The following is a 15,798-nucleotide window of genomic DNA, read 5'->3' on the forward strand; positions in this document are numbered from 1 at the left end:
CGCCCTTCAAATGCGGCTGCCATGGGCCCAAGAAACCATAGTCGTTCAGGCTTGAATTGATAACACGGGTAGGACAACGGAGGTAGGGTGCTAGGGGCTATTTCCTTCCCATTTCCCAATCCCAGCATTCCGTCTTGGTGCTCAGGACTCACTACATAAGATCTCCCCTGTCCTGAGCGTCAGGACCGTAACATTATCACCGGCCCACATAAAAAAAAAAGGGGGTTTAATTTTTTCCGTTGTATTTGTGGGCCTAGAAATTCGGCCTCATGAATCCGGCAGGTTTAGGGCCAAACCCCAGTCAGCTTTTGGTTAACCAAATACAGGAATTAACTCAGATGGTTCAGGACCTTACTCTTCGGGTGAGATCGCAGGAAGATCTTTTGCGAGCCTCCCCGAGTATGGTTCCAGAACCAAAGATGCATTTACCTGACCGTTTTTCGGGTAACCGAAAGGATTTTTTTAATTTTAAGGAAGCTTGTAAGCTTTATTTTCGTTTAAGGCCCCGTTCCTCTGGTACTGAGTCTCAGCGGGTCGGGATTGTGATGTCTCTACTTCAGGGTGATCCACAGACCTGGGCGTTTGGGCTAAGAGCGGATGATGATGCTTTGTTATCAGTAGACGCCTTTTTTAAATCCTTAGGCCTCTTATATGACGACCCAGATAGAGAAGCATCAGCTGAGAGTCACCTGCGTGCCCTTAAGCAAGGCAAAAATCCAGCAGAGGTGTATTGTACCGAATTTCGCCGTTGGTCGAACGACTGTGGCTGGAATGACCCGGCCCTGCGCAGTCAGTTTTGCCTCGGTCTGTCGGAAGTGATTAAAGACAGTCTCCTTCAGTACCCCGCTCCTGAGACTCTAGACAAACTCATGGAGCTCGCTATTAAAATTGATCGTCGTCTCCGAGAGCGGAGGGCTGATAGAGGAACAACTTTTAGGCCTAATCCATGTGTATATACTTTTCCTGAGGACGTCGAGGAGCCCATGCAAATGGGTCTCTCCCGGCTGTCCCCAGAGGAAAGAACCAGAAGGTTAAGTTCTGGTCTTTGTTTGTATTGTGGTGGTAAGGGACATATCGCACGTAACTGTCCGAACAAGCCGGGAAACGCTCTGACCAAGTGAATTGTGAGGGGGTTCACTTGGGTCTGCAGTTAATCTCCTCTAATGATTCTCTATTAGTTCTGGTAAAGATTTCCTTTGGCAGCCTCAGTTCGTTGGTGTCGGCCTTCGTCGACAGTGGAGCTGCAGGAAATTTTATGGATTTAGCTTGGGCTAAGGCTTTAGGCGTTCCACTGATACTCTTAGATAGACGTATCACCATGCACGGCTTGGATGGGGGTCCGCTTTCCAATGGGGTTATTACTCACCGCACACCTCCAGTATTGCTGACAGTGGGGGCCCTACATTCAGAAGAAATAGAATTTTACCTTACACATTGTCCGGCAGTTCCAGTAGTTTTGGGTCACCCCTGGCTTGCCTTTCATAATCCCACCATAGATTGGCGGTCTGGGGAGATTTCCCAATGGGGTCCTTTTTGTGTTAAGGAGTGTATTTCCCATCCTGTCCAGGTTGCGGCAGTTACCCCAGAACTTATTCCTCTGGAATATCAGGATTTTGCTGATGTGTTCTCCAAGGGTAATGCGGACGTTCTGCCTCCCCATCGGTCCTATGACTGCGCTATAGATTTAGTTCCCGGGGCCACTTTACCTAAGGGGAGATTATATGCCCTCTCCGGGCCAGAAACCACGGCTATGGATAATTATATCCAGGAAAGCCTGAAAAAAGGCTTCATTAGGCCTTCGAAATCTCTTTTGAGTGCAGGATTCTTTTTTGTTGAGAAAAAAGATGGGTCGCTCAGACCATGTATTGATTTTCGGGCTCTGAATAAAATTTCTGTTAAAAACACCTACCCTTTGCCTTTGATTTCAGTACTTTTTGATCAGTTACGCTCTGCCGTTATCTTCTCAAAAATCGATCTTAGAGGAGCTTACAATCTCATCCGAATAAGATCTGGGGATGAGTGGAAGACGGCTTTCAGCACACAGTCAGGTCATTATGAATACCTGGTGATGCCCTTTGGGCTGTCAAATGCTCCTGCGGTATTTCAAGACCTCATCAATGATGTTCTTCGTGACTTTCTTGGAAAGTTTGTTGTCGTTTATTTAGACAACATTTTGATTTATTCTGAGTCTATGGAACAACATATTACCCATGTGCGTCTGGTTCTTCAAAAACTACGGGAGAATCATTTATACGCAAAACTAGAGAAATGTGATTTTCACATCACGGAAGTGTCCTTCTTGGGGTATATTATTTCTCCCCAGGGATTTTTCATGGAACCGAAAAAACTCCAGGCCATCCTTAATTGGGCGCAACCCACAAATTTAAAAGCAATTCAGCGCTTTTTAGGGTTTGCAAACTATTATAGGCGGTTCATTCATACCTTTTCTGATTTGGTCGCTCCTATAGTAGCATTGACTAAAAAAGGAGCGGACCCTTCAAATTGGTCGCCTGCAGCCGAGCCTGCCTTTCGGGCCTTAAAGCAGGCCTTTGTCTCGGCTCCTGTTCTCAGGCACCCTAACCCGGAGCTCCCCTTTATAGTCGAGGTAGATGCCTCAGAGGTTGGAGTGGGGGCTATCCTATCTCAGGAAGATCCGGAGTCTCAGGAATTACACCCTTGTGCCTTCATGTCCAGGAAATTCTCCTCCGCAGAATCCAACTATGACGTTGGTAATCGAGAATTGCTGGCAGTTAAATGGGCTTTCGAGGAGTGGAGGCATTGGCTGGAGGGAGCTAGGCATACTATTACAGTGTTTACTGACCATAAGAACCTGCAGTATATTGAGTCAGCTAAACGGCTTAATGCTCGGCAGGCACGTTGGGCATTGTTTTTTACTCGTGTCAGGTTTATTATCACCTTCAGGCCCGGTTCCAAAAATACTAAAGCCGATGCCCTGTCACGTTGTTTTCTTCCGGTTCACAATAACCATCCTGCTACTACCCCCATAGTTACATCATCTGTCATCCGGGCAGGCCTCACACAGGATTTATTTACTCAGTTAGTCCAGCTTCAACAGCAGGCTCCTAAACCGACTCCTGCTGATAGTCTCTTTGTCCCTGAATTTCTGAGAGGCACTGTTTTAGCTGAGTTTCATGACAACAAAGTCTCTGGTCATCCAGGTATCACTAAGACCTTGGCGTTAGTCTCTCGCTCGGTGTGGTGGCCTAGTCTTTCTAAAGATGTAAGGGAATTTGTCCATTCCTGTCAGGTTTGTGCACGGCATAAGGTTCCTCGTTCATTGCCGATCGGGCAACTCGTACCTTTAGCCGTTCCTCTCAGGCCATGGTCACATATATCCATGGATTTCGTGGTGGACCTTCCTCTTTCAGCCGGATTTCGAGTCATTTGGGTGGTAGTAGATCGTTTTAGTAAGATGGCTCATTTCATTGCTCTTCCCCGATTACCCTTTGCTCAAGGGTTGGCAGTCTTGATTCTCCGTCATGTGTTCAGGCTCCATGGGTTGCCCAGGGATATTGTCTCTGATCGGGGTCCGCAATTCATTGCTCGTTTCTGGAAACGTTTTTGTGCCTCATTAAATATGAAACTCTCTTTAACATCTGGGTACCATCCACAATCTAACGGACAAACCGAACGAGTTAACCAGTCATTAAAACAGTATTTACGGTTGTATTCGGCCAAACTCCAGAATGATTGGTCTGAATTTCTTCCGTTAGCCGAATTTGCTTATAATAACTCTTGTCATTCTTCCACCAAGGAGTCCCCATTCTTTTCACTCTTTGGCTTTCATCCTAGAGCCAACTCTTTTTTTCCTCATTCTCCAGTCTCCTCGTTGACCTTAACCTCCCATCTCAGAACAATTTGGAGAAAGGTGCACCTTGCCTTGAGAAAAGCTGCCTTCCGAGAAAATAAATTTTCTGATAGGCTCCGACGTCCTTGAACTTTTAAGGTGGGAGATAAGGTATGGTTGTCAACTCGCAACATCAAGCTCCGACGACCTTCGGCTAAATTGGGACCCAAATTTATTGGACCACTCCTTATCATTAAGAAGGTCAACCCAGTTGCTTTTCGGCTACGCTTGCCGAGATCTCTCAAAATTGGCAATACTTTTCACTGTTCTCTTTTGAAACAGTATTTTTCTTCCAGGAGATTTCCTCGGAGGACTTCCCAGGGTAGATCTCCGGTGGATGTTCAGGGGCAACTAAAGTTCTTGGTGGAGAAGGTTTTAGATTCTAAGCTTTCTCGGGGTCGGCTCTATTTTTTGGTCCACTGGAAAGGTTATGGCCGTGAAGAAAGATCTTGGGTGTTGGATAAAGATTTACATGCTCCCAAGCTGAAGAGGATTTTCTTTCAGGAGTTTCCTCAGAAACCTGGCTCTAGGGGTTCTTTAACCCCTCCTCAAGGGGGGGGGGGGTACTGTTAGGCGCGGCGGTCTTCGGCCGTGCCCTGACTGAGCAGCGTTCACGGCTGCCGCGCCTCTCTCCTTCCCTGTCCCCCGCACGGCGCCTAGCAACGCCAGGAAGCCGTGCGCACGATAGCCGCCGGGTCCCTGGCAACGCAGGACGTCGTGCGTGCAGGGCCGCCGGGTGCATAGCAACGGGGACGCCACAGGTGGACCGCGTTCCCCGTTGCTAAGAATAGTTAATTAGGTTGCTCGTGCAGCAGGGCAGCTGCACAGCAACTAGTAATTAGGGTCTGGGGGCTGGTCCTGCTGGCCCTCCTGTTATTGGCCAGCAGGGCCTTTTTATGTGAGCCAGCACACTGCAGCCCCGCTGGTGATAGCTTCTTGTATGCTGTTCCTGCCTTGCAGAACTCTGTTCCTGTCAGCCGTGTTTGGTGGATCTTGCTCCCTGCCCTTTGGTACTTTGGAGGTCCGAAGCCGGTCCTGGGAATCCTTCTAGTCCTTGCGAACCTGTCTGTCATCTGGGGTTCTCGCCCGGTTTCGTGAGTAGCTGCTTCTGCCGCGTGTTGCGGCCTATGCCGCTTAGTGTTTATTTTACTGTGAATTGGTGCATTTGCGGAGGTTTCCGCTTTCACTGTCCTCCCCGGAACTCGGCGGTGCCGTGTAGGGGAGTGGACAGTGGTTTCTTTGTAGTTCTTTTAGCTTTGGCGGCGTGCCGCACATACCTTTAGTTTTTAGGTAGTTTATAGCCCCTAGCGTGGTTGTTTCAGTTAGAGGTCCCCTTGTTATTACCCTGTCTCAGTTCACGCCTTGTCTCTCTTTAAGACCTGAGGGGGCATCGGAGTTGGGCAGACCTAATCCGCCCTTCAAACACAGCTGACATGGGCCCAAGAAACCATAGTCGTTCAGGCTTGAATTGATAACACGGGTAGGACAACGGAGGTAGGGTGCTAGGGGCTATTTCCTTCCCATTTCCCAATCCCAGCATTCCGTCTTGGTGCTCAGGACTCACTACATAAGATCTCCCCTGTCCTGAGCATCAGGACCGTAACACCATCTGTATGCGGATGATACTCAAATCTACCTATCATCCCCAGACTTGTCACCATCTGTATTGGGCCGTGTCTTTGAATTACTTTCTGCCATTTCATCTTGGATGACATCTCGCCACCTCAAACTTAATATTTCTAAAACAGAATTAATTATATTTCCACCGGCCAATAGTAGTTACCAACCTGATATCTCTATCACTGTTGATAACTCAGCAATCATCCCTACCCCAAAAGCTCGCTGCCTAGGTGTCCTTCTTGACTCTAAACTGTCCTTTGTTCCCCACATTCAATCTGTCTCAAGATCATGTTACATACATCTAAGAAACATATCCAAAATATGACCATATCTTACACAAGACACAGCAAAAACTCTAATCCATGCTCTCATTATTTCCCGCATTGATTATTGTAATAGTCTCCTGACCGGTCTTCCCAAACATTGGCTCTCACCACTACAATCCATTTTGAATGCAGCTGCGAGGCTAATCTTCCTCGCTAGACGTTCATCCTCAGCAGATCCGCTCTGTCAGTTCCTCCATTGGTTACCGGTATTCTACCGTATTAAATATAAAATACTTTTACTTACATACAAGGCTATTAACCAAACTGCACCAACATACATCTCTTCACTCATCTCAAAATATTTACCTACCCGACCTCTCCACTCTGCACAAGATCTGCGTCTCTCATCCACACGCATTACTTGTTCACTCTCAAAATTACAGGACTTTATCCGGGCTTCACCCACTCTGTGGAATGCCCTCCCATGCACAATAAGACTCACCTTTAGTCTCCAAACCTTTAAACAATCCCTGAAAACTCACCTCTACAGACAAGCCTATCAAATTCCTGACCCACCCACATAACATGGTGTATACAGGACCCTGGTCAGCCATTTTACAGGGTCAGCTGATCACAGCAATGCCCAATGGGAACCCTGGAATTGTCAGCTTAATACTCTCACCAATAGCAGACTCTCAGAGTATATAAGGATCCTAGGAACAGGAAGCAGGCTGAAAAACGTCCTTCTTCAGTGCATGCTGCTGTGTGTTGCTGCTCTAGGTTCCAGGCTCCACTATGTGTCTCCACGTGTTCACCAGAGTATTCCAACATCGATTGTTATTTCAAGTTTCTTCTAGTTCTTCAGTGTGTCAAGTACCGAGTGCCATTAATTATTTCATTGATTACCATTGATTGCTTCTTCAAGAATCTTCTTGTTCTTCAAACGTCTCAAGTACCGATTGCCATTGGTTACCATCAATTGCTTCTTCAAGTTCCTTCTAGTTCTCTTAATAATTCATCAAAGACGTATTCACATACCACAGACTATAATTTGTTATTTATCCTCTGACTCCTCAGCTATTACTGGGTACATGTCCAGGGAGCCACAACCTGCCTATCAGGAGCCGCGAAAACCCAAATCCCCATTGGAGGGGATCACTGGGTTAGACTCCGCGCCTCTGGTCAAGTCTCGTCAACATTCGGTACTAGTAGTACATGAGATCATATATTCGACCCCTCCTCTGTTGTGGCAATCTAACTCGGTAACCCCCTCTCACAAATCAGATGATTTCACAGGGACCCAGGATGTGACACTGCAAATGTGTAGGCAATTGTGAAAGAGTTTGCGATGACTCCAGTGGGTGTCTCTATGCATTCCTTGGTGGCAGCCTCACTTGCTAACATTAGCATTTCAGTAGCCTATAAAACCGCAATTGCATTTGTATACACTCATGAATTAGGCCCACTGTATGCAGTCTGTGGTATTTATTTACTCTACATACAGATGTAACCCAGGTGTCTTTATGCCCCGGTCAATGTGCACCAGTAATGTACTTTTGTCACTTCTTGCAGTATGTTAGTTGCAAGGACCTTATAAATTAAATACCCTCTGTAAATATTTTTAACCAACAAAAAAGTCTATTCATTATTTCCCTCAGTGTTTATAGTTGAGAGGGAGATGTTTCAAAGCTTTTATAGAGATAAAGTGAAGTTGCCCAGAGCAACCAGCTGCTAACAATCATTATCCTTACCTGTAAATACTGATATACGACTAACAGTTGGGCAATTGGCAGAGTTGTTATTGAATGGTGATCGCCAATAAAACCAATGACTTTGCCCCGCTCTGTGCAGGAGTAATTAGGCACCGTACGTCCTGGTCCTGATAATATCTGTAATACACTTTTTATCGCCTTATTCCCATCAGAACATGAGTCATATGCATGATATCCAACTGTGAGATTCGGTAATATTAAAGAATCATGGTTCAGTTGCTCAATGGCGAACTGAAAAGTCAGTAAATTCTTGTAAAATTGAGGTAAAGGTCTGTGTAGAAAAAAATACAGTATATTGTCCATGCTTTTTGGAAAGGAAACCCCTAAATAATATACAAGGAGCTGATGTAAAACAAAAATGGTGAAAGAATATTACAACTAGTAGTCCTGGGACTGCCGCAGGAGGAAACTTCACACAATCATGCTCAGCTTGGGGTTGGCAAAGTACAGGGAAGATGTGAGAATGGAACAGGTCTTAGGGGAATTTTAATTGTTTGTACATCTTCTGCGTCTGTAATTGATTCCTGTTTTTTGAAAATGATCCTCTATGACCTCTTTGGCAACTGATGTCCGTAAAATAAAAAGCAGCAATTAAAAGATGGATGGTGTTACAATGATTTCATGTCTTGTAAAAAAATAAATCGCTCACTAATTTGTACAGTATGATGAAATTTGTCAGGGCCGTGGCTGGGCGATAATCCAACTGAAGAGGGTAAAAAGAAATTGTACTGAGTATGATGTTTTTGAGTCTCAAGCTAAAGAAATGAGCGAAAAATTTACGGCATGTGGGTATAGGAAGAATACGGTGGAAGGAGCTTTAGTGGAAGCAAAAACAATTGAACGCAGAGATCTTCTAAATAAAAAGTCAGGGGGAAAAAATAAGAAAAATGGATATGAGTGGGCTTTCATTACTGAATTCAATCAGCATCATAGAGAAATCGAGAATATCCTTAGAAAACACTGGGACTTAGTGAGGAAGGATCCAATCATTGGACCCTTGGTCCCTACCAAGCCCATCCATATATATCGGAAAGCCCCTAATTTGAAAAATAAGTTGGTTTCCAGCATGTTGCCTTCTACTAAAACCATATCCAGAATAGTTTCAAAAGGATTCTATAGGTGCGGGAACTGCATTGGATGTGAAGGAAAAAGTAAAATTGATAACATCGAGATTAATGGTAAAAAACATGTTATTAAAGACTTCATAACATGTGATAGCAAAAACGTAATATATGCCATTAAGTGCAGCTGCAACTTATTTTATATTGGACGTACTACCAGGGCATTGAAAGTTCACCTTGGAGAGCACGTCAGAAATATAAAAAAGGGCTTACCCACCCATTCGCTTTCTGCTCATTTTCAGTTAAAACACAACTGTTCCACTACAGATATAATAGGGTTCTATGGGTTAGAACATGTGCAAGGGAATAAACGCAACAGAGATCTTAGTTCGCAGTTTGCAAAATCTGAGATGCATAGCATCTTTACATATGGCACCTTAAGCCCTCAGGGGTTAAACTGTGATTTTGAATTGAAAAGGTTCCTTTAAATATGTGTTCGTTTTTGCATTGTATTTGTGCAATATGGAAAGCTCATGAACAATGAATGGTAACATCTGTTTATTTATTCCATTATTGTATTAGTTCAGCATCTGTGAATGGAGATAAATGTGTTATCATCTATGAAAAACTAACACAAGTCCGTGTAGCGGCGCCTGTGGACTACATATCCCATGATCTTCCGGGAATAGAAAGGAACATGCCTCGTGTTACTTCCGGCTATTTCCCTGCATGTGGAACCCAGTAGACGGGCTAAACGGAGGACTCTAAACAAGGCTACCGCTTGCGACTTCCGGCGGAACTCCATATATGGCCGCTGGAGTCCCGCAAAATGGACTACATCTCACATAATTCATAGCGGTCTTCCTCGATCGCGGGCGAGACCGGGATTTTCATCTAAAATACTTGTTTGAGATCTTATCCCTGCGACCTAATAATGTAAAGGTCCGCTGGGCGACACCTGCTTATAATTCAGTTAGCTATTTACGGGGTTTGTTGATATTGGTGACTTCCGGCGGAACTCCTTATATGGTTATCGGAGTTCAGCCCTTTCAACTACATTTCCCAGAATCCTTAGCGGCTCTTTCTAATCGTAGGTTAAACTAAGAATTTGAGCCTTTTTACTCACTTGGGATCTTCTTATTGGGATTTAATAGTTTGCTGGGGTTTTATTGTTTAATATATCTATACAATTTGACCATGTTTTAAAGAAAGTGAGATATGTGTCCAATTAACTATGTAATTTCCTGCTACTCATTGATTGGGTGTTTGTATCATAAATATGGAGACTCCTCACAGTGCAGGTAGTTCTTGATAAAGGTCCTGCTAAAGACCGAAACGCGTTGAACAAACAGTACTGTGAGTAGCCTTGAACGATCAAAGTTGGATCCTTTTTTATTGGAATTCTGCTGTATTTTTTATATTTTATTTTTTGTTTCCTTTACATTTTGTAAAGCACTTCTGATGCGCTTTGTAATTTTTTGGAAATTCCCCTTTTTAATCATATAAAGAGGAACTTCTATTATTTGTCCTGTGTATCCTGTATGGAATAATTTCCTGCCAGACTTTATGTGATCCCGGACAAAAGACCCCTTGATAGGAGTCGACCATCCATATACCCAGTGAGTTGTGGTACGCATATCACTGATTTTAGAAAATTAAAGATATTTTTATGTGTCCGTCTCAACTACAAATTGTGTAAGTTGGGTACGCATCTAACAGATTTTAAAGATACCTTTATGTGATTTACCATCGTACCTCCAGTGTGAGTTCTGGGTACGCCCCTGAGATTTGCATTTCAACATCATAAGGATATTTATTTATTAAAGATACCTTTATGGGATTCCACTCACTTGTCTCTGTGTGAGTGGGGTACGCCCTTCTGTTTTCCTGAATTGTGAAAATAAACTGAAAAACCCCTTGCGCTATTTAGACTCAATTAGAGGCAACAGAACATGAATGAACTCAAGAAATAGTTATAATTACAAGATAATTTTATTATCTATAAAATCAATCAAATGTGAACACATAAATAGTTCATTAACAACTGTAATATGCGCATATAAATAAAACTATAACATTACTTAAATAATAATAATAAAACTACTATTGAGCATAAGAGGTGGATCATATAACTAGCAGTGACCGCAGTGGGCTAAACATTGATAACGTCCTTGTTTTTAATTTTCAATTAGGACATTCCCATCAGATGTGCTCATGAATAATTCATGATTAGATATCATATGGTGTGATATATTTGGAGCCTTTGTTTATATATATCTCTCGATGATAAAACTTATCCAATTGCTCACATAAACAGATGGTTCTTTACTTATGGGATAACCGTTCAATAGTCATGGAGGAATTGATATAACACCTGGGACTCTAGTGCATCGCAAGCACCTGTAGAATAAAGCTCCCGCTTCAATTACCACGAATGGCGTCCTCCGTCTCCCACTGAAACTGGCTCTCGTGCACACACCTTAACTGATTTTGGAGAGAGAGGTGTCAGTCCCGCTCCCGGAGCTCTGCGCGCTGCAAGCGCTGGAGGTTGATTCAGCTCCCGTCTTCAAGCCGCCGCATATAGCGTCCTCCCGTCTCCTGCTTGTCAGTCTCAGACACCACTGCACATCAATGCGGGCAAACAGCCAAGGTCCACCGGGTCACAAATAGAGCACTTTCTCTTTGAATTGTGAAAATATCCAGAGTGGTGTGAAATTGTTCTACACATTTGTTCCTTTCCTTTTTGTCTTTTATGAACATTGGGACCATTGTATGATACTCCGAGAGGAAAAAAAAACACGTATCAGAGAAGATCTCAAGCCTCTATACGAAGGATAATTGTATTCCTCATCAAAAAGGGATGTATTTTATGTAATAAGTGTTATATGCGCCCTGTACACAGATAGGCACCACCCCATATTTTCCATGATAATCCACCCTATGCAGGCCCCAACCTTAACATGTGACTTCATGATGTCATGATGAGGGGAAAGGGCCAATGGGACCAGGAAAAGGCAGCTCTGTAGTGGCTTTCTAGGCTGCAGGATGCCTTCCAGGGGCACCATATAAGCCAAATACAGGTGCCATAGGGCTCACCCTAGGTGGTAGCACCACTCCTTAAAATAAGTTGTTTGAAATATGTGTGTACAGGCCTGAGGATGTAGCAGAGTCTGTGTACAACACAGTAGTGGATGCCTTACAATTATGAACAGCCCAGTTACTTAACCAGTGGAGTGGTTTTATTGAAGATTTAGCAGGTACAGCCGTACTCACTGTTACACACACTGGTAGATGGAGCCTGCTTCAGAGCTGCACATACATTTATTTGTGGTGGGTATCCTGTATGAACTCACACTGCACACACTCCAAAAATAGGTGTACACATGAGATCGCATCTGCACTTATAACCAAAGAGGTGGAACTGGGTTCTAACGGGGCGCTGCAGCTAGGAGAGGCATTTTCATGTGCATACATCCTATGCAGAGCTCTAAGTGAAAGTGTAGGAGATAATTCTTTTGCATCTAGTATAGGATAGGTGCAAGTGCACACCAATGATGAGTACATGGGGCCTAATTCACACCCTGATGCTGAATCAGTGCATGCCGCAAAGTACCAATGTACAGTACTTTGTGTATGCACGGGACCCATACTGCACATAAGCATTAGTGGTCTGCGATGTTGGTTGCACTGTGGCATTAGACTGTCAGTAATTTACAGTCTGATGCTGTTTGGGGGCGGGGAGGGGACGGCGCCGGAGATTTCCTGGCCTCTTTGTAGCATCTGCGGCAGCCGGCTTGTGTGGCCCCATGAGCCGATAGTGTCAAAGATGATCCGATTCATCTCGGATCACTAATGCATGCAGGAGGTGTGACGCCTCCAGTTGCAGTACCATACTAGAGCTCCTGCTGCATTAACATATTAGAGCTATCAAAATGAATTTAGAAATACCTCTGCGCTAATATATGAAAGCTGCTCATTAAAAAATATTAAGATGTACAAGATATATGAGCGCTACTGATTTCTAGGTGGCACCTGTGAAAAAAAGGTTATAGGGTAGTTTTACAGCCCCGTTTCGGGTGTTTTTTGTTGGTGAGCCGGTGGGTGATTTGAGAGGTTTTTAGTCCATTTGTCTAGCACTCATGAATAAGGGTAAGAGTAGGGCAAGACAAATGGACTGAAAAAAACTGTCAAATAACCCACCTGCTCACCAACAAAAAATTAGAGATGTGCGGCGGGCACTTTTTGTGTTTTGATTCTAATTCCTCGCTCGTGTTTCGGTTTTGGCTTGGTTTTGCCAAAACCACCCTTTCATGTTTTGGTTTTGGATCTGGATGATTTTTGAAAAAAACATAAAAACAGCTAAAATCACAGAATTTGGGGGTAATTTTGATCCTACGGTATTATTAACCTCAATAACATTCATTTCCACTCATTTCCAGTCTATTCTGAACACCACACATTTCACAATATTGTTTTTAGGCCAAAAGGTTGCACCGAGGTGGCTGGATGACTAAGCTAAGCGACACAAGTGGGCGGCACAAACACCTGGCCCATCTAGGAGTGGCACTGCAGTGTCAGACAGGAGGGCAGATATAAAAAAAAGGCCCCAAACAGCACATGATGCAAAGAAGAAAAAGAGGTGCAATGAGGTAGCTGTATGACTAGTGGGCGGCACAAACACCTGGCCCCTCTAGGAGTGGCACTCCAGAGGCAGACAGGTATTCACGGAGAGATCCATGCTTAAAATCAAGGCAATCTGACTAGATTGCTTAGATTTTAAGCATGGATCTTTAGTGTGTAGTCCCCCCAGCAATAGCGATGCACAGCCCTGTGCATCGCTATCGCCGGTGCTAGATTGGCATGCATGCAGGCTCAATCTAGGACATCGCTCATTTCACCCGCAAGGTGAAAGCACACATCGCACTGTGCTGAGCGGGGGAGATGAACACATCTCCCCCGTGAGTACGGCCCTTTACACTTCTTTTTCCATCAACAATATATATGCCTCTTTTAAATATTTGTCCTGGCCAAATAGGTCAAAGCCCCTCTCTTATCTATATTTTTTATATTAAGATTAGGATAATTTTATAGCATTCCTTACAACTTTTGTTAAGTTGTCATTTTTTTTGTTTCCTTTATCTGAAATAAATTGGCTAAATCCATTTTTAACAATTCATAAAATGTTTCTACATAGTTCCACAGGATTCTTGGGCAGTATAAACATTTCAGTTTCAACTTTGTAAAATTTGAATTTGCATCATAACTATTCAATCTTGCTACTGATTTATGATTTCTAATAAACCTATTTGCATCATCAAATAAATTAAATGTGGATACACAAGACATACCTTTCTTGAAAATACTAATTTAATTATTAGCTCATTTGTAGCTAGACAGTGAATATACCACTTCCAAGTTCTAATGGTATGTCCATCTAAATTTTCTCACTTTTACCCATTTCTTCCCATCTATCATCACTATTTTTGCTGTAATTGTTTCCTATTTATGCTTATTGATTTATTATTTTCTAAAATGTGGTCCCATGTTTAGATGTGTTGTTGGTTAATATTTGGAAGCCGCACCTATAATTCTAGTGTTTGCCCTTGGTGAGATCTATATTTTTCTGACTTTGCAGCATAGAATAATAGACCTGTGATACTGGCTGAATACGATGTGAACTACACCAACTGTATTAGGTCAGAGTATAAATGTATTGCATCATTTTTACAACACGTTTTGCATGCTAGTTTCACAGATATTGGCATGACAGATTAAACATATAAATGGATTTATGAACAATTTTCCTTATTTGCCATACATGTTGCCTGTATAATATTAGCTGTGATTATAAGCTTATACTGTACATGCAATAAATTAAAGGGCATATTCGCAGAATGATATTTTGTTAAAAAACATGGCCCAACTTTAATTTTTTAACACATTATTATTTTTCATTTTTTATTATAGAAACAAATACAGTTATTTTGATTTGCTGTTCAATTTGTTTAACATGGAATGAATTCATCTAATATATGTTAATATACTGTATACTCTGCACAAATTTATACATTTAACATTTGGCTTAGTGTTGTGTACAGCAGACTACAGTATTACAATTACCTATTTCTGTTTTGAAGCAAATACATTTTTGTATTCAGTTCAGGCCTGCATAAAATAATATAACATTTGGGAAGAAATATACAGACTAAAAGTCCAGCGTTTGAGGTCAGTATGGAAAAGATCTCCACAGCCACCATGTATTTCCCTTTGGTGCTCAGATATGCCGGGATCATGGCAACCCAGACACTGCAGAACACCAGCATGCTGAAGGTGATGTACTTGGCCTCATTAAAGCTGTCCGGTAATGTCCGTGCTACAAATGCTGTAACAAAGCTCACAGCAGCCAGAATTCCCATGTATCCCAGGATTGAGTAGAACCCAATCACAGAGCCTTCATTACACTGAATGATGATCTTTCCCTGATAGGAGTGTGTGTCCAGCTCCTGGAAGGGGGCAGAGAGTGACAACCAAATAATAGAGATTATAACTTGGACAGATGAACAAATAAAGACAACACAATTGGGCAGTGTCACTCCCATCCATTGTCTCCACACACTGCCAGGTTTGGTGGCTGTGAAAGCGATGCAAACCATTATAGTTTTGGCCAACACAGACGAGACAGCTACTGAGAAGAGGATTCCAAAGGAGACCTGACGCAGCATGCAGGTTACATCCACAGGACGGCCAAGGAACAGGAAGACACAGAGGAAACTCAGCATGATGGAGACTAGGAGAAGGAAGCTGAGGGTCTTGTTATTAGCTTTTACTATAGGTGTATGCCGATGTGAGATAAATATCCCCAATATTAGATGGGTGATAAAGAAGCAGAAAACTGAGACAGAAATAAATACTGCAGAGATCCAATCACTTGTGTAGGACAGAAAGTCTTCATTTCTAGGAACGCACAAATCCCTCTTTACGTTCGGCCACTCATCATCCTGGCACTTTTGGCAATTTTCACTGTCTGCAAAAGTGACATAATTAACAAAGTCAAATTGCTGATATTGGACACAGTTTTGTGTACTTTTCAATAACAAAAACAGCACAACTTGAGGAGCATCACAAGGCAACATTTTAAATAGATAATATATTAAAAGCAGCTAAGTAAAGTTTGTTTATTCACTTTAGATCAGTGGTGCAAGTAGAATTTT

The 15,798-nt window shown here is 42.9% G+C and overlaps 1 protein-coding gene across 1 annotated transcript in view; it reads right to left on the reverse strand.

Annotated features, from left to right (window-relative positions):
- Nucleotides 1-15,798, reverse strand: part of LOC134968628 (extracellular calcium-sensing receptor-like) — a 155,048-nt gene that overhangs the window by 61,408 nt on the left and 77,842 nt on the right. The window contains exons 6-8 of the mRNA XM_063944161.1: nt 14,708-15,611; nt 7,506-7,797; nt 6,661-6,760 (exon numbers count right to left, since the gene is read on the reverse strand). Coding sequence (XP_063800231.1) covers nt 6,661-6,760; nt 7,506-7,797; nt 14,708-15,611 — 1,296 coding nt within the window. The remainder of the gene's footprint in view (nt 1-6,660; nt 6,761-7,505; nt 7,798-14,707; nt 15,612-15,798) is intronic.

The sequence above is a fragment of the Pseudophryne corroboree genome, chromosome 11 (assembly GCF_028390025.1).
Source record: "Pseudophryne corroboree isolate aPseCor3 chromosome 11, aPseCor3.hap2, whole genome shotgun sequence".
NCBI lineage: Eukaryota > Metazoa > Chordata > Amphibia > Anura > Myobatrachidae > Pseudophryne > Pseudophryne corroboree.